Source organism: Pleurodeles waltl, chromosome 12 (genome assembly GCF_031143425.1).
Source record: "Pleurodeles waltl isolate 20211129_DDA chromosome 12, aPleWal1.hap1.20221129, whole genome shotgun sequence".
Classification (NCBI taxonomy): Eukaryota; Metazoa; Chordata; class Amphibia; order Caudata; family Salamandridae; genus Pleurodeles; species Pleurodeles waltl.
The window spans coordinates 186,834,733-186,854,888 of NC_090451.1; the positions used below are offsets into that span (position 1 = coordinate 186,834,733).

A 20,156-nucleotide genomic window follows, 5' to 3' on the forward strand; every position below is an offset into this window, starting at 1 on the left:
ATCTGTCTGAGCCGTAACTAGAATGTTTAGAAAACGGCTTTTCATATTGATTGACTGACCTACTCTTGATCAGAAATACTGTTGTTTTGTTCAACCTCTAAACCTCTCTAGGATCTAATTGACAAACTCCCACACAAAGGATTCTGGGAGAGAAAGAAGCCCAATTCAACCCAACCCAACTAATAATGATTTATAGCTAACAAAAATGTGTTTGTGGACCTAATTCTAACTGAGTGATGCAATGCAACTTTGAACATGTTGTCAGTGTGGGAATCTTAGTCAAGATTTCAATAGATGATATAACATAATAGCTGTAAACACTAGTACAATGTCATAAGATGGTTAGAAAAGGGCTTGAATTCACAATAGGAATCTATAGAAATATCAAACAAGGGATTCATTTATCTGAACACAAGGGATCATGGAAACACACAGTAACTCATATGTTTTACTTTTCAAAGCATTCGAAAAATTATATATATGCGTTTTAATGTGTCTACACACACAAAGGCCTATCTCCGTCTTTATCTATTTTATTAGTTTTTTTTTACTACATGAAATCCTGATGTCCTTCACATGCTGTGTTGCATATATCATTTAGACTACTTCCACAGATGACTGTTTCTGAACAGATCTGGTCAAGTGCACGCGGACAGGTGAAATTCGGAATACAAATTTCACAAATATTTAGGTTTTCCCATTCAATGTTCTCAAATTTGTGAATGTAAAACTTGTTCTAAGTTTACAAAGTTTAAGACATTTTTATCTGCCTGTTCTTGAATGGGTGTGGGGTAAAGCGCCTCTATAATTTGTGGTGATACATGACTTACCTATTTTTTTCTATATTGAAACCGCTATGAGAGTCTACAGCTAGTGTCTACTGTTCCCCTAGAATGTGTCTAAATCAACTGTATCAAAACCCCAAACACATGCCCCTTTAACATTTACCTTTGTGTTGATCCATACTTCTCGATTATAAAATATGATTGATTATGGCTAAAGAATTCCCTGTACAATACAAGACCAATTTCTACACAGTTCATTTATCTACACTAAGATAGTGTATTTAGGGACGCTCAACAATCAGTTGGTAAGGCATGTCATTAACAGATTGAGGGAATGCCTCACATACAGAAATTGTGTTTATGTTGTTAATGCTAATAATTCGTTCACATTGGGAACATCTTATTGTATGTACTTCATTCATGTTAAACTGTCCTATTAGCTTTCACAGTTAGCAATGTTAATGTTACTGCACTCTCATATACAAAAAGCCCGTGCAGTTCACTAAAGTTACTCTGAAGTGGATGCTGTGTTATAGAAAACAATATTAGCAAATCTGTTAACCCGATCTTTGCTTGGCAGACTGACCCAATCTGATTGATGCATAGTTAGCATTGGGGAGAGCAATTTGCATCTGGTCAAAGCTATGTCGTGTGAGAGCAAAACCCATAATTCACATCAAACAGTCAGGGTGCAGCTATCAATAGAGCAGCAGGGCCAGGGACACTGGAGCTCAAAAGGCGCCATGGTCTAAGATGTGTAGGACATAATGCACCAATTATGGATGCGTTTTACTATTTGGCCAGAGAAAAGGAGAACACATTTTTGCTTCCTTTCATTAGGACCAGTGGCACTGAAACAATGATCAGAGTAGGAGTGATGCTATCATTGTTACGTCTGGGAAGTGATAGGGGTTGCGAGAAACCAAACGTTACACCAAGAGTAGCCAATGAGCCCTGTCCATTCGGCAGGAACCTGGCAGGGGAATAGTACGTCTCCAGTGAAGCATTTTGGAGCATATTGTCCCAAATACAGGCTTAAAGAGTGGTGTGCTAGGCTATTGCCTTTTAGAGAGAGCACATTTTCCATTGAAAATGACCACTAAATTTGCATCATTCATTCAGCTTTACTGTTGAACCTATGTGGCGCACAATTTATAGTGTGGATTTCTACACAGTGATCATTTGCTTGTCATACAAGTAAAATGTCTTCATTTACCTTGATCCTATAAAAGTTTTTGTTTCCATCACACTTAAGAATTAGAAAAACCAAACATGGCTCATTTGACCTTTCCTTGCCACTCATATTTTGAAATATTTATAAAATGAATTAATAAGTATTTCGATTAAATATTTGACATCCTGCTGCATTTCGTTTCACACTTCTTATGCCATTTGAAGATTGTCACTTGGTTCATGTTCCAAAATTCCCTCACTTTGAAATCCCAGAAAGTAAATACGGTCTCCAGACTAAAAAAGGGGCAGTTTGGCATTATTTATTACATGACACTTGACCTCTGTTTTTGCACTCAAAGGAAATGTAACAGGATAAAAACAAAACTTGAAGTCTTTTTATTTGTTCATTAATCTTCTGACCTTCTGCAAAGTTAACTTGGGGGTGCTGCAGCTCCTCCTGCACCACTACTTCCAGGGACAATGATTATGGCAAAGTTCAAAGTCTACTGCCAGAGGATCTTGCGTGTTTGGTGACTGGCATGCAGTGGCCAGATGCGGCGTCCAGTTACACTTCAACCATTATATTAAAGAATAGGATGCTGGATGAGGTCCAAAGACGCAGCAGCCAGAGACTTGAATAGCCCTACTATTGCTAGGCAAGTTACCTGCACTCAGTGCACATGCACTTTCTGAATGACATGTCCACCTTCGCATTGTTTTGCTTGCAACACCAAAGAGGAGGTAGCTGGAACTCCACTGAACTTTGTGTAACAGAAATAAAAATATCCCATCCTCTTTGTTTGGCTTTATCTTCAAACTGAAACGGTCTTTTTTTTTAATTATTTTTATTACATTTCAAACCAAAAACAGATACAAGAATAACAGACTGTGCACCCAACAGGGACAGAAATATGCACCATCTGTGTCTCTTAACACTTCCAGTTCGGGACCCGTACACATAAGAAGGTCATATGAGAAGAGGTGGAACAAATAAAGGGCAGTACTATATGGAATGTAATAAGATGACTCATATTGTGCATTATTTTCACTGAGAGTTCAAAGAATCAGTCATCAGCGATGTCTCTGTTCCGGATGTCCGCACATTGTGGACTGCAGTGTGCTCAGAAGCAGGATCGCCCCACATCACTGAGTCATCCAGGGTTAACAGATAGTCCCTCAAAGGCTGCCAAATATCCTTTAGGCACAAGGTTGGGGGCTGCAGAGAGGCGCAGATCGCACTGGTAGTGTCACAGTATATGAGGCTTTGGAGCCACGCCCCCGAACCCCAATGTAAAACTATCTCCCGCCTTGCTAAGATAAGAGCTATGGCTGTGAAGAGACGGAGAGGTTTTGCAATGCTCTCAACATATCCCAAAATGTCTCCAATATTCTGCCCTCAAACCCCCCGGCCACAAACCCACGTTAGATGAGAAAAGTCTGCATTTTCTGTTTTACAGTTCAGGCATGCCGAGGATCGGTCGGGGTCTATTTTTGCCAAGCAGCTAGGGGGTCACATAGATCCTACAAAGAAATGTATAATGTACAAGTTTATTCCTATGATTTAAAGACACCGTGTGTGTCTGAGAGCAACAGTCATACCATATATTATTGGACAGCTGATGCCCCAGGTCCACCTCCCAGGCCTCCCGCACCTTCCCGTCCTGAACAGGGAGAAGCTCAATGGATGCACGGTACAGCCTGGAAATCAAGCCAGAGCTGGAGTCCACTGTTATAATTAATGTGAAAGGCGAGAAATCAGAGGGTGCTACCGGGTAAGTGGGTAAAAGCACCCGTAATGTACTCTGCAAGTGTTGGAGGACAAAGTGATCCATGTATGTGGCAGATTCAAAGCTACTGTCCTCTGTTTGTGAGAATATATGATCTTGCTGGAACAGGTCGCCTATAGTGATGAGTTGGAAAGAGTCAAGTGTTTGTTGTACCAACTTCTCCGATGTGAAGGGGGACAAATGTATTGTCACCTATGGGGAGCACCGCTGAGTACAGCAAGTTACAGGACATAAGGCGAGCAAATCAGCACCAAGCCCAGCACGTTGTGGCCAATGGCTGGATGTCCGTAGGGTCCAATGGATGGCAAAGCGGCAACAGCGATTGTAGTCGAGTATGGAGCACAGAGTCCCGTTCTGGTATTGTATATGGTAGCCGAGCATCCGGGTGGTACCAATAGTACGTGTAGTGGCAGTGGGCAGCTAAATAGTATAACTGAAAATGAGGGACCCCAAAACCCTCCCATTCATATGGAAGTGTCAGTACCTCCAAACGCACACGGGGGTGCCTCCCAGTCCAGACCAACCGTATCAGTAAGGTCTGTAGTGTAGCAAAGAATGTGTTGGCAAGGGGAATTGGTATATTATTGAAGAGATATAAAAACAGCGGCAGTACCACCAATTTAATTAATGCAATGGGGCCAGCCATTGGTAAGGGGAGGCTAATCCAGCAGTTTATCTGCATGTTTAGCCTTTCCACTGCCAGTCCATCATTCAATCTGAGTACACGCTCCTTCTCCCGATGTATATGGATACCCAAATACTTAACTTGGTCAGCACACCATGAGAGAGGAAACTCACAGTGTACTGGGGTAGTCACCTCCGCAAGCCAGTTGATCCGCAAGCCGGAGAAATCACCAAACCGAGCTATCTCTGCCATCACCGGGCTTAGATTGGTAACGGGGTAGCGGAGAAACAAGAGGATGTCATCCGCATGTAAGGGATAAACTGAAATGGTCTTTATAATGAAATCAAAGCTTAAACCCTCCTTCCTAGCCAGGCCCAACCCCTTCTTGTACTGTATCATTAAATGAAACTGCCCATCTGCAGCTTGACTTCACATATTGAAAAAGTCTGGGACTGTGTTTGAAATGGACGTAAAAGCTCTAAAGCATATTTGGATTCTACGAGCATGTTGTCCAAAACATTTGTCTTTAACTCTGCAAGTGTGAAAAATGAGGAGAATGAGGCAAAATCAGTAGCAGGATTAAAGTTTTTCATTGGCCTTCCCTCGTGCTCCAAAAGTATTTATAAAGACTCTGAAGCAAGCCTGAACTACTTATAATGATCAGACAGTTAACAAAGCTAATACCACTAGATGACTCCAGATGCTGGAGCAATTGTATTTTTCTTACCCTGTAGGACATGTTTTTTAAAATTAGAAATGAGTGTTCCTGCTATGTGGGCCCCACAAAGTTCTTAACCCGGGCTCTGCAAAAACCATTGACAATCTTTGGCGTAAAGCTCTGTTGCACACAGGGAGGTGTGTGGGTTCAAAAGAAAATTTGGAAAATGGGATGCTATGTTTTAAAGTATCTGAAGTACTGGAAGAGGTTGCCAGTCATTCCCCTTAAGGACCAATCAATTCATGTATGTAGAGAGAGACGTTTAAAATTATCTTTGTCCTTTCTTACCAATTGCATTCTGGAGGAACAAGTTTGTTGAGCTCTTCCAAAGATTTTTCTGATCGATATTCCTAAAGAATAAACAGAGAACAGCGAAGAGCAACAATGTAATTCACTGTTTTTGAAGTAAATAATTTGCAGGTGTTTAACATAACAATTACAAGGTAAAATGAAAAACACATGTACCCTCCTCACCACGCAGTATTTGCATTAAGAACGTGTCACACACAATATTATTTTAAGTCCATTATAGTCTGTTACAACAATGAGATATTTATGTCAAAGATCTTAAAGTGTGTATATGTTTTAATGGTAAAGGTCTGGTAGAGGAGGGGCAGAGAGGTGTAAATACCATAAAAAAGGTCAACTACAAAAAAGCTGTCTTAAAAAATGTAGTCTTTCGTTTTGATCTCAGAAATAGTGGAGAGCCTTAAAAAGTTTGAGGTATCCAGGTACCAGATGTTTTTCCACTCTAATCCTTTTACAAAGCATCTTCGAGAATACCTGGAGTTCACACTGTAATAGTACAGTATTACAGTTTCAACTCGCAGTAATCCCGGAGATGCCTCTTGCAGGGTTCTTTGCTGTGGCTGCAGACATGTGGTAATATCAAGGGCAAACTATGTTTCCACTGGTACTTCCTGTAAATAATGAGACACATAAAAATATTGAGGAAATGTCTAACAGTACAGTAGTTTTATCACTGTATCAGCCCTTTCTGAGCCATTTAACAGCTTAGAAACTTACTGCACTCTAATAATATTAAACATGTGGAGGTCAATACAATGTTGCTGTCTGGGGAAGGGTTCTCTTCCAACTGTTTAGATTTCAACTGTTTCAATCGTCAGTATTTACTATTTTAAAATGTTATTCTAGAGACCTTTTTGAGTTTTTTAACTCTTTCTCTCTCTCTCTGTCTCTCTCTCCCAGCACTTGTCATCAATTTGTAGGTTTAATTGTCATTCACATTTTGCTTCTGTCCATACAGCATACAACAAAGCTCTAGGACACTTCAGTCATTGAATCTTGCACTTTGACTGGTTATATTTTGCTAGTTCACATGTGCATATCTACCCAAAAATAAATTCACCTAGCTCCCAGTGCTCGTGACCCAATACTATGGCACCGCATTTTTTATCATTAATCATTCTTGTCTGTTTAAACTGTCGTTGGTCTACAGGTATTTAAACCCTTAGTATCTTTTTTGTGTCAATAACAATCACATCTTCCTGTGACGTGCAGTCCAACTGTAAAAAAAGGGACTCTATACCTTTAAGTAAACTTGTCTACTAGGAAGCAACCATCCTGTTATATTAAAATTATATGCATTGGTTAATTTATTTTTGAATTTAGAATCTCTATTGCTGCATAGCTCCAGCACGTTCAGGCAGCAACACTTTTTTTCCTTCTTTTTATCTTTGTGATATGTGCACGAAGATATTAAGCAATCTACATTGTTTGATCTGTATTTTAGAAGTCTACCTTTATAAGGACAGTATCGCATAGATTTGAGTCAGGTTTGCAGACAAATTGACCAATCCATAACTTAGGTATAGGCCTTGCCATTGGTAATTAGCGCAATCAAGAGCCACAGTGATTGATCTGCTCCGAAGTAAATAAACACTTCAGACTTTAATTACCTCTTAGTTCTACGAATGCGGACATATCACTGTGTTAAACTTCCAGTGGCACCGCCTTCTGAGGTACCTTCATATCTTCCAACCTTGGACATTGATATACAACTATCCACTTACCTGAATGAAGGCCACTGTGACCACAATCAATATTGCCTAAAAAGTAGGAAAAAAGACAATAAACCACATTTAGATTTTTACTATATTGCATTTGCCACTGTTTTGCACAAGGTTACCACTTCTCTGACATTCCCAAATGTACTAATACAGAGAAGGGAAGCCACAAGAAAGAAACATAAAAAACAAGAAACAAATGGCTGATTTTACTTAAATAATATTTACAGTGTAAAACGTGAACAGTATTACTCGAAAGAAGATCTCATAAGATTGTTTTGAATTAATTTGTTCACCTACACACCTCTCAGTTCTTCAATTACCGACCAATAATCATAAGGCTGTGGAATTCAAACTCTACCCAAAACAAAAACATACCACTAAACACTTTGAAAAATACATTGTTTCGAAAGACAAAAATAGCTTACAGGGGAATAGCAATTAGTGGGGAAAGGTGCATTCACAACAGCAGAAACGTGGCTTCAGGGGGGTGTCTGGGGTATTGCACACCCTAAGAAATGTATTTTCTGGTAAATAGTTGGGACAAGTGCTTTCAGTCGGGTATGGTGAAGTGTCTGTCGGATTTCATCAGGGACTTTCTACATATACAGAGACAAGAACGCACACACACTCTCTCCCTCTGTTATAAGTCTTAAAAAACCTTTGGTATTTTACTAACTACAGTGTTTTCTCTTACATAGTATCCTACCGATCCGTAGTCCCCTGCCTTTCCACTGCCCCATAGGCCCCTTTCATGCACCCTGCTTGCCAGTAGAATGTATTTTAACATCCTATTCTAGTGTGATGTTGGGAAATCTGAAACTTACCCCCTCCCCAATCCTACTGACCAAGCTATGCCCCTGCACAACAGTGACTATTGAAAGTCAAACCAAAGACCCCTGAAATAGAGTTTGTCACAGTCCAGTGATTCCAAATCTTTGACTTCTGTGGACCCCCACTTTATCAGTATTGGAGCTGGGGACCCACACTTTTTCAGTACTGGAATCCGAGGACCCCTCAATGAGTCACTACTAAAAGCTGGGGTACCTAATCTGTTAACATTATCAAATTTTCCAAGCAGCCACGGACCCCGTGAGGAGGCTTTGCTGACCCCATAGGGGTCCCCTGACCACAGGTTGGGAACCTGGGTCTTCCCTGGGTAGCATTGTAATTAAGAACAGAAGGACAGATACATCTGAGCACTTTAACACAGATAGCAACGGTGTGCCACAAACATCAGCAGAGCAAGGGATGGTGTCTCATAATTGAAAGTTTTATTTAAAATAGCACTTATTAAAAAAATTCCAAACACATTAAATCGGGTGCTGAGAAAAGGGCAATGGACGCATTTTGTAGTTAGAGGGATGACCTTCATTGACCCATGCTAACGTGTTCTTGAGTAAGCGACACTGCATCATCTCATCCATGGGTTAATGAAAAACACCAGAGAAATTTAAAATACTTTTCTAGTCAGATAAATACCATGCTAAGTATGCAGTACAATTCTAAGGATAGGTTCTTGTTGGAAAAATGCCCTGAATATTACTTGTTTATTTAATGTTTTTGTGCCAATTCAACTGAGACCGCCCAGAGATGCAGGAAAGAAAATGGCAAGAAAATGGCATTGTGAGCTCAAATCTATGAATCGCAACAGTAGCTAGCCGAGATCTCCATCTTGCTTTGCAAGGGCAGTTTTGTATTAATGCCTCCCCACCCTTGCTTAGTAGCGCATAGTCAGGTGGGACACATCTTGAGTGACGGATTAGTTGGTAGAGCAGTCTGGTGAGGACAGGAAATGTGTCGCCAGCAAGGTGGCAAATCTAGAGCCCCCACAAATTGCCCAGAAATGTTGGGTCATATAAGCTCTGTAAAAACTCAAGAAATGTTCCCCGACTCATAGCTACTATGTAAAGAATATAGGGATGATTATTGGAAGTTTACTGCAATTGCATTTACATAGCGCTTATTACAACTCAGAAGGTTAAGCTGCTTCCCAGTAGCTCTGCCACAGAGAAGAGCTGGTAGAAAGTGACTTTATGGCAGCTTTTGGTTTAGGAATGAAGGAATAAAGACCCCCAGAATGCACTAGTTTATTAGGGTTAGAAGGCGGGATCAATGTTATGAGCAATCAATAGAAAGATGTAATGGGTCAACTTTAAAATCTTTAGGCAAAGTCAACTGTGAAGTATTAAATATTTTATAGGTTAAAAACAGGCAGCACTTTAATTTAGTTCTGATCCTTCATGCAGTTTGAGGTGACATTAGGTGTTATCGCCATATGTGAAGGTCGATGATGTAATCATAAGTGATGTAGACTTTTTCGGTTTTATATTTGTTATATGGATCATTCAGATAGAAACTCAAGGTAGACCTGGAAACCTTTTTGCAGTATTGCATCTTGGACCAAGAAGTATGAGGCAAGGTAGAAAATTGCAGAATACCGATACCTTTCTATAGTCAGTTCGAGAATTATATAGCTACTATAGCTTCACAAAATCCCCAAAGATGGAGATGTTCTTGAACACTAAACCTTTCTGCAGTTTACCATCTTGGGCCTAGCAGTATGAGGCAGGGTAGGGAATGGCAGAATTGGGAGGTGGCAGCTCGTACCCTCTATTCTTCTCCATCAACTTATGCTTTCCCATCGTTCCACCCCCAAATAATGAATGCTGAATTTTTATAAGGATCGGCATTCAGTCCAGCATCAATGTCGAACGCAGGGGTATCATTTGAACAGGACCTGCATGACACTACTTCTTTGCTTGAACCAATAAAACGAAATTAGAAAGTAAATATGTATTGAAGTTTTCTCAATTAGGCACGATGAATAGTCTTAACCAATGAGGATGCAACCATTGAATATGAACGCAAAGGAATTGCACAGAATGAATTTTAGTGTAAATAATGTATTAACCTTTCTAAAAACCTAATTATATTTTAATAGACAGTGAGATCAGTCATCCTAGAGTTGCTGTTGAAATAAATAATTTAATACTTTAGTTTATCTGGACAGATTCAGACGTTTCAATAAAAAGTCTTCAAAAATGATAAAACTAACAGTCAGGTGAAAAGGGAAATTCCGAATTACTGTTAGTTTATGATATATAAGAGTTTCATAAAAAAGACAGCATAACTGTTGAAAGTCTCAATGTGCTACACTAAAAGCACAGATACTGCAGTTTACATTTTCTCTAGTGGAATCTTCACTTTTCTAAGAGCTTGGATAGCTAAGAAATAACTATTCATGTGATAGCATGGTTACTTAAGGAGTGAATGTAGTGGTAACAGAATGAGGCACTGACATAATACTCCAATAGGATAAATATAATGACAGGGAATGCTGCATTCTCAATTTCAAGTAATTCCCGTATTTGACTCAATTTTCCTTAATTGCCAGCACCATTCGTTGTCTTGTGTTCTATAGTGCACACTAGTGAGACGAGGTGATTACTATTTATCTGACTAGGGCACCAACGATCTGTGGCGGAGCCACCCCTGCGCCCCAAGTACTGTAAATAAAACAACTTTTCCGAAGGAGTGGGATTTTTGCTTTGCCCCCCATTCAGCCTCAACTTGAAACATTTTACTAAGATGCTGACCAAGTGCACAAGATCTGTAAATAGAAATGTGACAAAGACACGTTTAGAAAACCGCTACGTTTCTGCACCCAATTCCAATTCAAATGTCTTTATTGTTTCAATTAATTAAAACCATCATGTTACATTTAAAACGCACAAGCCTATTAGAGGAGCACCAACTTAAAGTGCATCAGTGCTAACTAAGTCATAGCAGCACCTTACAGTACCACTTGATTAAAATCCATTACAGAAGTAAGTGCTTAACGACAACAGGCAGTCCTTGTGGACGGTAAACCATGTAAAACTATTTTGTCCAAGTCCATGGACAGGATAGTCAAGCTAGTCCCAATATTTTCTTCCCAGCAAGCAGCCTGTTGAAACCTTTCTGTTCAGTAGGGGCAATCACCATGTAGTGCCGGACCGCTGTACCTTTAGAATATACATAGGTGCCAGGTGAATTTTTGAGTGCAAGAACTGGATCTTGCTATGTTTATATTCAGGTTTTTTGTGAGATGGCCCTTTCGAGCAATCAGAAAAATGTCATTAATTTGCAGTTTAACTGCAGGCCAGCTGGGTTAATACTTGGTATTATAGCTTCTCTGCATGTGCAAATGCCTGTGGTGTTAAAACTTAGTTTTTTATTAAAGTTGTGTGTGGTTTGTGCAAGAGGAGACATGTACAACCAAGTGTATAAAGTGCTCCTTCTCAGCACGACAAACTCTACATGTTGTTGGTCCACTGTATTTCCAAGACGGTTGACTAGCCTGCGCAGGTAATTGGCCCAATCGTATGGCCATCAGTCTTCACTTGATTTGTGCTGGAAAAGTGATACTTAAATATGGAGATCGCTTCAAGCTATCATAGTATTTTTGCCCCATCCAAGCATGAGATGAACAACTGAAATTATTTTTGTCTTCCAGTTAAGTGTGCCTCTTTGCAGCCTTATTTATCACTCTCTTGAAAGTGAAGAAGGGCAGGTTCTTATCCTAAAGGTCAGTTAGGTGCGTTGGCTTCAGGGCGGTGAAAAAATATTTTTGGTACGCAGATTGTGGGTCTTTTTGTAGGGTGACCATGAAGACCTGCCTAATAAACTTTCCTGATCTGACCTTACTTTGTACCAGCACTTCATTGAAGCATACATTCTGCCAATGTCTTGATTTATGAGCCCAAATTCCAATCGAATTTGTGCCAGAGAAGTGTTTTGAGGAAGGCAGAACACCTGTTTGAAGAGGTTAACTTGCAGTCTGTCCAGAAAAGCTGCATCCTGGCCTTGCACGGCAATGCTGTTATACGCAATGGTCGGTAACAGTTTGGTGGTTATTACTGCCAGTAAAGGCTCGAAGAAGGGCCATCCAACTTCTTTGCAAGAGTGCTGAAGGCAAATATTAGAGCTTTGCACGTCTTTGCCATGTACTGCTTTAGATCGAAAATGTCACCTCTTATCTCTTCTGTAGTCAATTCAAGAATTACAGAGTTACCATAGCTCCCCAAAGTCCTCAAAGATGCAGCCTTTCCAGAACATCAAATCTTTCTGCAGTATCACAACTTGGGCATAGCAGTATGAATCTATACTGTTGCCACATACACACACATCAATGGCAAGCTCAGAAGACTGATACACAAAAGTGCTTGTGCACATACCTACGAAGAGAGGGAGCATCAAGCAACTGACAGAGTAAGCCGAGTCAATATTGCTCACCCGAGGGGCTGATCAATCCAGAAACAGCAGAATCAGTAAAGAGGCTACTGGGTGGGCTACACAGTGAAGTAGCAGGGATTCGTGCTCTAGGTGTAGATGATAAGTTCTGAAGAGTGCCTGCCAGAACAACAGTGTAGTAGAATTCCAGGGTTATACAGAATTGAGATCTCACTGGTTTTGGACCGGTGTGGCAATCATAGATATATGGATAGACAGAGGAGTACTTGTGGATCAGGATAAGTGCTTATGCAAGTGCCAACAAGCACAACCCATGACATCAACTAGAAGTCAGCAGGATAAAAGCAGAGGAAGGCTGTGCTCTGTCTCCGGGTGTGGGCTTCTGGTGTCAAATTGGTGCATCTTGTCACTGCTACAAGATCACTCCCTCGTCACGTTCATAAGCTTATTTTTTTACTTATTGATTTGTATAACACCTACATGTGTTGCCTCGTGGCCCCTCCAGAGGGCTGGTTGGTAGAAATACACCTTGAAGATCAGTAACGTGTCCTGTGTTTTGTCTGCTACGAGCTATATTGACTTTGATTTTGCTAGTCACATAATAATGGCCTCTCTATTGCTCTAGTCGAGCAGTCTGATTTCCAGCCCAAGGCAGCTGCTGCAGGTATTTCTGGGAATTGTGTGAGTGGTCAGTGATGGACGCAGCCTGGGTGGGCGGAGAGGAAGAGTAAGAACAGTTGCAGGCCTTGTCTTGACACATTTGTGCTCTGTCACCTGATACCAGACCAAGGAGAGAAGGGGGCTTACCTATGTTTTGTCTATCCGCTGGAGTGTCTTTGAAAATACTTCTTGATTTAGGAGGAGGTCAACCCAGTTTGGAAAAAAAGCCTTTTGCCCAGTGCCCTGCAGCATACATACTAAACTGAGCCCATTCCTCTCGGCTATGCAGTGCAAATCTTAGATGTGTAGTTTGTTTACGCTGATTTCATTTTAACACTGTTCTATGGAGGCAAAGATGAAAAGCCTATTTTAACATTCCTACAGGGGCATATTGGCACTGATTTTATCTCACTGCACGCGCATGTGTATCCACTTGTGCTCTGGTTTTCCAAGGCAATGACCAATCAGAAGCACTGTATGAGTTATCAGCGTCCAATGAGATTGTTTGCTTGCGCTAAGCCCTAGTCCAGTAGCTGCCACCGCCCAATAAACAAGGATTGATGGAAACTTTCTATAACCGTGTTTCATGTCAGCGCTTATGAGTACTCACCACTGTAATGCTGACAGCATCTTCATACTCTTTAGTGATGATACTGACTAGGGCGGAGCCCAGCAACAGCAGGATAAGAGGATTTGTAAACTGAAACGAGACACAAAACATTTTTACTTTTATAGTTATCTAACACACAAAAACTGCAAACTTGTATCTTTAAAAGCAAAAATGTTGATTTAGGTTCTTCAGTCACAAGTTTTGTTTGGCATCTTTAGCAATAAGACAATGCCAAGAGTATACTTCTGACCCATTTGCTCCATAGATGGAACAAGCAGAGGGCAAATAGTGAATCGGTCAAGGTGCTGAACAATAAGTGGCAGGACTGGACAGGGAATGTGGTGTGCTAGGCAGCCCAGCGTGCATGTGTTTCCCTGCATGACTGAGTCGACTCGGGACCATATGTAAACAATATTATGTAGGCTCTCCACTGTGTGTGCTACCTGATGCCACCACAAAAGCGGTTCGTAATCTTCTGTGGATCCCCAGTGAATTACTGCTGGAAGTTCGTGCCCCCCAACAAAGCAATTTCTAGGGTGTGAACCTCATAATAATATAAAAATACAGAAACGGGTATGCATCAAACGTATTATATTTTATTCACAAACACAAATATGTGGAGTCTGAAGTTTTAAGGTGAAGGTCGAAGATTTTCAAAATTGTTAAAAGTTTTATTTCTAAAAGAAAGTGATATGCTACACCCTAGGATATCCCTTTGTCTTTTTTGCCCATATTGCATACTTTCTTTGTCAGCACATACCACTGCTGCTCTGATTGAGGCCATCAATGGTTCATCCTAGATTCCGTTTGTTGTATTTGCACTGCTCCCATGAATAAAGATCAGAATGCCAATTTAAGTTTAGCTTCCAATTTCAAATTTCTTCACATTATCAGAGCGTTTTCAAACTTTAAATTTTCAATTTTAGGCTTTTAATTATAGGTACTTTTCTAATCTGCTAATATTATCTTATTTTTTACAGTCAGAGACCCCTGAGTAGGCATCGTGACCCCCCAGGGTCTGCGGACCATAGGTTTAGAATCAGTGCCCTTGAAATGTTACTTTTTACTTCTTGTGGCATTGGCAACTTTCTGCTGTGAGAAACTTATGTCGCCTTCTGAAACTTACTGAAACAGCAACTTGTTGCTGCAAGTGTTACATCAACCATGATCACAGTAACTCATTCACATGCAGCCAACATATTCAAAGTTGTGCCTTACTACAAGGCAAAACAACAAGGTGATGTAAGGAATGCTTGAATTATTCTCAGCTATTATCAGACTCTTGATCCACATTTCAGACTATCATTTGTAGCCCACTGACCCATTCTCGACAGAGACCTTTACAAATTAATCTTTGTCCTGTTCCAATAGGAATGTTTCAGTCGAAGTGCCAGACTATGGCCCCTCCACTTGGGGACATAAGTAACCCCAGAGCTGTTTTGGTTGAATCCAGACTGGGTTGCTTGTGTTCTGGTTCAAAAGAACTTGGCTTGGCAGTTTGGGATGGATATTCCTATTAAGGATGACCAACAATGATCTGCACATGCCTGGGTCGAATCAGAGCTGGCACGGTGGGCAAAAAAATAAATTACAAACAAATACTGGAATGGGGGAGACTAATTACCAGTGGCTGAGAATAATTCACACATCATACTTATAAAGCTTTTGTTTTCTTTAGTGTGATGCCCCAAGTGCAGTGATTATGCCCAGACATGGGTCCCATGACCACTGTGCCACTGGGTCCCAGCTGCACCCAAGTGAAGACCCCCAACTATAGCAAAACCAGTCTTGAGATGCTTGTGTTCCACTTCAGTGAGGACCTGGCTTGTTAGTTCAGGATGAAATGTTCCTATTAATCAGGACCAGGGCTGATTTGCATATGGCTGGGCCTAATCAGAAGTGGCATGATGGGCAAAAATTGATGGGCTAGACTGCGGCCAAAGTAATTAATAGTGGCTGAGATTATTTCATGCTTCCCACCAATCCAATTTTTTGTTTACTTTACTGCAAGAAGCCAGTTTACACTTTGGACTGAGCCAACTGACCTCCGACTAGAGAACAGGCACAGTTAACCCTAGAGGGAAGAGAATACGCACCTCCCTACATTCAGCCATTGAGGCTAATAGAAGGCTTTCTACAACCCAGGCAATTAAGCATCTTTCCCAGGTCTCCAGTCTACATGAACAGGATACCGGGGGTCCTACCGAGTCCACTCACAAAAGAAGTCACCAGTTCCCAACCGGACCTTAATCCAAAGAAATGGAGGTCGCTGGCCTCATTCAGCAAACACACAAGGCCTTGGGCCCCCAACCTTCATCAATTTACCCAGGCAGGTCACTGTCCAAAGCTTAGGAGAAAAGGTCAACAGTAAGGCACCCACTGTTCAATCCAGGAAACTAGATAACCACCCAAAGAACCCATCGATGGAGATTTCCAATTCCTAGCAATAGCTGTACTTGTTCCACAACCTAGGTATGCAGACTGTCAATGCCCTCTCCTCAGAGAGGAAACCAAGTTGCCAGCCGTTCTTCCTAGTTTGAGTATGGCATCCATCCTCTACACCCTTTTCTAACTACAATTGTTCTATGTTCCATAAGAGCAGACACCATCCATTGCTATCAGCACTCCTCTTCGAGACAAAACACTAATGGGTCACCACCGGCGTACCGGGACAGGCCAGCATCCCCAGTCTCAGGTAGACAACCAGACCTGGAGTCCCAGAATGTCATTGGAGCTCATTCATAAAGCACTGGGGGGCAGGTAGGAAACACTTTATATTTCCAAATTATCATCTCCAATGTATAAAAAGCAATACCATCCTGGGATTCTTTTGGAATTAGGAACATCAAATAAACTTCCTTAAAAATACCCGAAACATAGGAAGAGAAAACCTTCCTATCTTGTCTTTATGGTATATTTGACCCAGGTATGGACAAACACAACTGACAGACACGCTTACCTAAAACCACATAAAAAATCCATACATTCAAAGATGTACAAAAGGTTACATTTAACAATTACTCCCATATTGCATCAAATAGATATGGAATTATTATATATAATATGCAACTATTCCAAAAACAAAATATCATCTCCTTTTCAAAAGTACAAAAAACGTACAGCAAACTAACCAAAGAGTTCATGATTACAAGCCCTTAACCAAAAACATCAGTAGAGCAATTCATGACGACTGCTTCCCAACTACACTTACGGACTAACCCAGTTCACACATGCAGACTTTGCCACACATATATACTTCAAAGAGTCCCCATCTTCAGTTATCCAAAGGAACTATTTCATTAATTGTAACATCTCCAAAACTCAAGCTGCATTCCCCTCACTTCTGGAACAGCAACAATCTCTGAACCTGGATCTCGACAAGAATATTTTGTTGTTCTACATCTGCTTCCATGGACTAATCTATGTTCAGCATTTTCCCAGACCACTAAAGTCTCTGGAAAATTGATTTCAACCGCTGGAGATGTCAGATCAGGAAATCTCCACTTGTCCACCTTCTATTACAATACTGTGTATCTCTACATCAATACCGTAAGTGTTTCAGTAGAACAGTCAAAGTTATTGTGTCCTCAGAAACCGACATGCATCCATTGCTACTCTAACACTTTAAATTAGATCCCATCCTGGCTCACACTATCAAACCACACTAATATTACTTGACTGTTACAAAGATTTATCAGCATGTGCGAAGCAGCGAAACAAGGCCCCCTCTGTATGATTCTCTGGTTGAAAAGACGTTGCAGTTTTTGCACACCAACTGGTTTGAAAGCCAAAAATATGTTTGCATTGTGATAGATTTACTAGTCATTCAAAGTGCAAAAACTGACATTTGGTAAGATCCTGACTTATGCATGTTAATGAGTCAGAAATCCCTTCGCACAACCTCCCAAATTACTATTGCAGGGATGAAAACTTGCAACGGATCGCAGACATCTATTCCAGGAATGGCATTCGCAAAATGTCAACATCACAGCTTCTATCCTTCGAAGGAAGAGGTGCTGCTATTTTAAAAAGGGAAGGTGTAAAGGGAATTGTGGGAGCATGCACTGGTCCCGTTAATGCCTGTGCTCCACTCATAAGCATGGCCCACATTTACACAGTGAAAGCTCTCCCTCATGGACAAACACTGAACATACAAATGTGTCACTGTCTGGAGAGCACAGTTTCAAGTTGAAAGCTTTGCCTTTGTGTCCTTCTCTAAATTCCCAAAAGCAGCAAATATTGTGTCAGAAGAGTTAGGAAATGTGACCTAAATAATATTTATTACCTCTAAGATTTTACCTCATGAAGCTGTAATCCATATTTGGTTGAGTATGCAAGTATGCCAGTGTGGTAAATTTCCAGCGATATATTTTTCTGAGGAACCTGGAGCAATCTAAGGGATAGCACTTTGAGGCCTTTACGCTACCAAGCCAAGAGCAGGTGGGAGGGGGCATCTGATGACCCCTTGAGGAGGCTCTCTAATGAAGGTGTCAGAGCCTGAAGACTCGATAAACTGGTCAGCATGGCACCACACATGACAGAGCGTGTGATGAGAAGATGTCCCAAGGAGTTCCGTATCCACGTCCGTTCTAAACAGGCAACAGAAGTAGTAGCTGCGAGGAATTTTTGATTCCTGAGTAAGCAAAAAGTGGATGACGCTGGGAGCTATAACTGTAGCTCTATCAAATCAAGGGGCAATCCTACTTCTGCTGTCCATGGGACAGGACTTGCTAATAGACACTAGTCCATAACCTTTAAAACAAGCATAATGCTTTCTTTATAGCTTATCATTCAGAAGGAGACTTAGGGCACCCAGGTATGACTGACCGCACATCTGCTTGCCTTTACTTGTTGCTGGCTAAGTGTTTAGAGCGTTTGTGTTCCACTCGTGTAGGACACTTCTGGGTCTTCACGGCTGGGGATGTGAGGGGGTGCCTGTCCATGGTGGTGGAGAGAATGGTTACCTCACATGTGTGAGGTACAAAAGCTTGTGCGAGTTTCCTGTCTATAGCTATGTTCTGCTGGGATAGGTGCACATGTAAATAAACTTTCAATGCATTGTATTTAGTCATCTGTGAATGCGTGGTTACTCCACCAGCATTAGCTCATAGGGAGGGTGTAGTGGCCACTAAAAACCATACAGATGCAGTAAAAACGAACTTGTTTAATAATCTCACTTGATAATGATTTACATCCCAGAAACACAAACAGCACAATGGATCAAGAGCTTAGTGCTGCAACTTAGGCAACTGTTTTTTTAAATTTTTTTTTAAAGAGGAACCTAGTGTAAATACCGGTTATTGGGTTTACATATTTGTGTAATGTTAGATTTGTGTTTTTTGCGTAATTTTCACCAGTAGGAGACTGTTTAAAGTAAAAAAAGATATATCCGTGCACTACAGTGAATACGCATCACGTGATTTTTGTACCCAAGGGCATACCTAGTGTATAGTGTGCACACTGATGACTGAGCAATTTATTGAGGAAGTATCTTGTGTAGCACCTTGAGTACAATCTTAAAGCAGACAACCGTTGTTGCATAATTTTCACAAAAACAATGCACATAGTTAATGGAAGAATTTACACAATGTCGCTAATTCCTATTACAACCCTAAGCATGCTGACTGAGTGGCGGCATACAGTGCAGATTCAGAGAGCCAGGGGTACATTGTCATACACGTCAACCTGCAAAAACGAATGGACCCCAGTGTAACGCAGTATTACCCTGAAACTGAGCTGCCCCTTAGATCTGTGATCTTCTCCAATTCTTAGGTCCTTTCTTAACATTTAGAAAATTGCTGATCATATGAACAAGACCAAAGCTCAGTGTGGAAGCAAAGAAAGCACTCCCTGTTTCAGTGACCTTTACAAAGAGCATCAGTAGGAGGCCATCTTCTGTGTAGGAGGCCTTAAACGTTAAGAGGAAGTAGGCATCTTAATAAAGGCACTGGGCATTTGTCCAAAAACTTGCACAACATACTCAGATGAAAGCAGGACCAATCACGTTTGTGGTTTAAAAATTCCAGCTGAGGTACACAACAAAAACAAAGCCATGGAAGAAACGAGGCTGGGTAGTTTTAAACTTTACAATCTATGGAGCACTGCCAGCGCGCCACGAGTGATACATTCTCTGACAAAACCTGCTTCTTTCTGCCAACAGAACACGGCTTCCTCAAAAACACACAAAAAACATGTGAAGTGGCCTTCCCCTTTGTGGGCAAATTTAAGGCGGCATTTGAAAAGCCACTCTACCAGAGAATGTCTCATCAAGGGGAGCGACCCTTGACCCAAGGGTAGGTCGCTCCCCCTGCCGCTGCAGCTCCTCCAAGTTCCCGAGTTCCTGTGTTCCTGAGACCCACCTAACTGTAAGTACCCCCCTCCTCCCAGCCCCTCGCCCTGCCCCGCGCCACTCACCTTCTCTCCTGCTCCTGCTTCTTTTCCTCCTCTCTGTCTCTTCCTCCTCGCTCCCCCTCTGCAATCTTCTTCTGTGTTCTTCTGTTCTTCCCTTCTGTTCTTCTGTTCTTCCCTTCTGTTCT

General features: G+C 41.2%; 1 protein-coding gene across 2 annotated transcripts in view; it reads right to left on the minus strand.

Moving 5' to 3' along the window:
* The window catches only part of ATP2C2 (ATPase secretory pathway Ca2+ transporting 2), a 311,062-nt gene that overhangs the window by 180,943 nt on the left and 109,963 nt on the right, over positions 1–20,156 (minus strand). For both annotated transcript variants that reach the window (XM_069218250.1, XM_069218249.1), the window contains exons 4-6: positions 13,621–13,710; positions 7,122–7,157; positions 5,377–5,438 (exon numbers count right to left, since the gene is read on the minus strand). In XM_069218250.1, the coding sequence (XP_069074351.1) occupies positions 5,377–5,438; positions 7,122–7,157; positions 13,621–13,710 (188 nt within the window). The remainder of the gene's footprint in view (positions 1–5,376; positions 5,439–7,121; positions 7,158–13,620; positions 13,711–20,156) is intronic.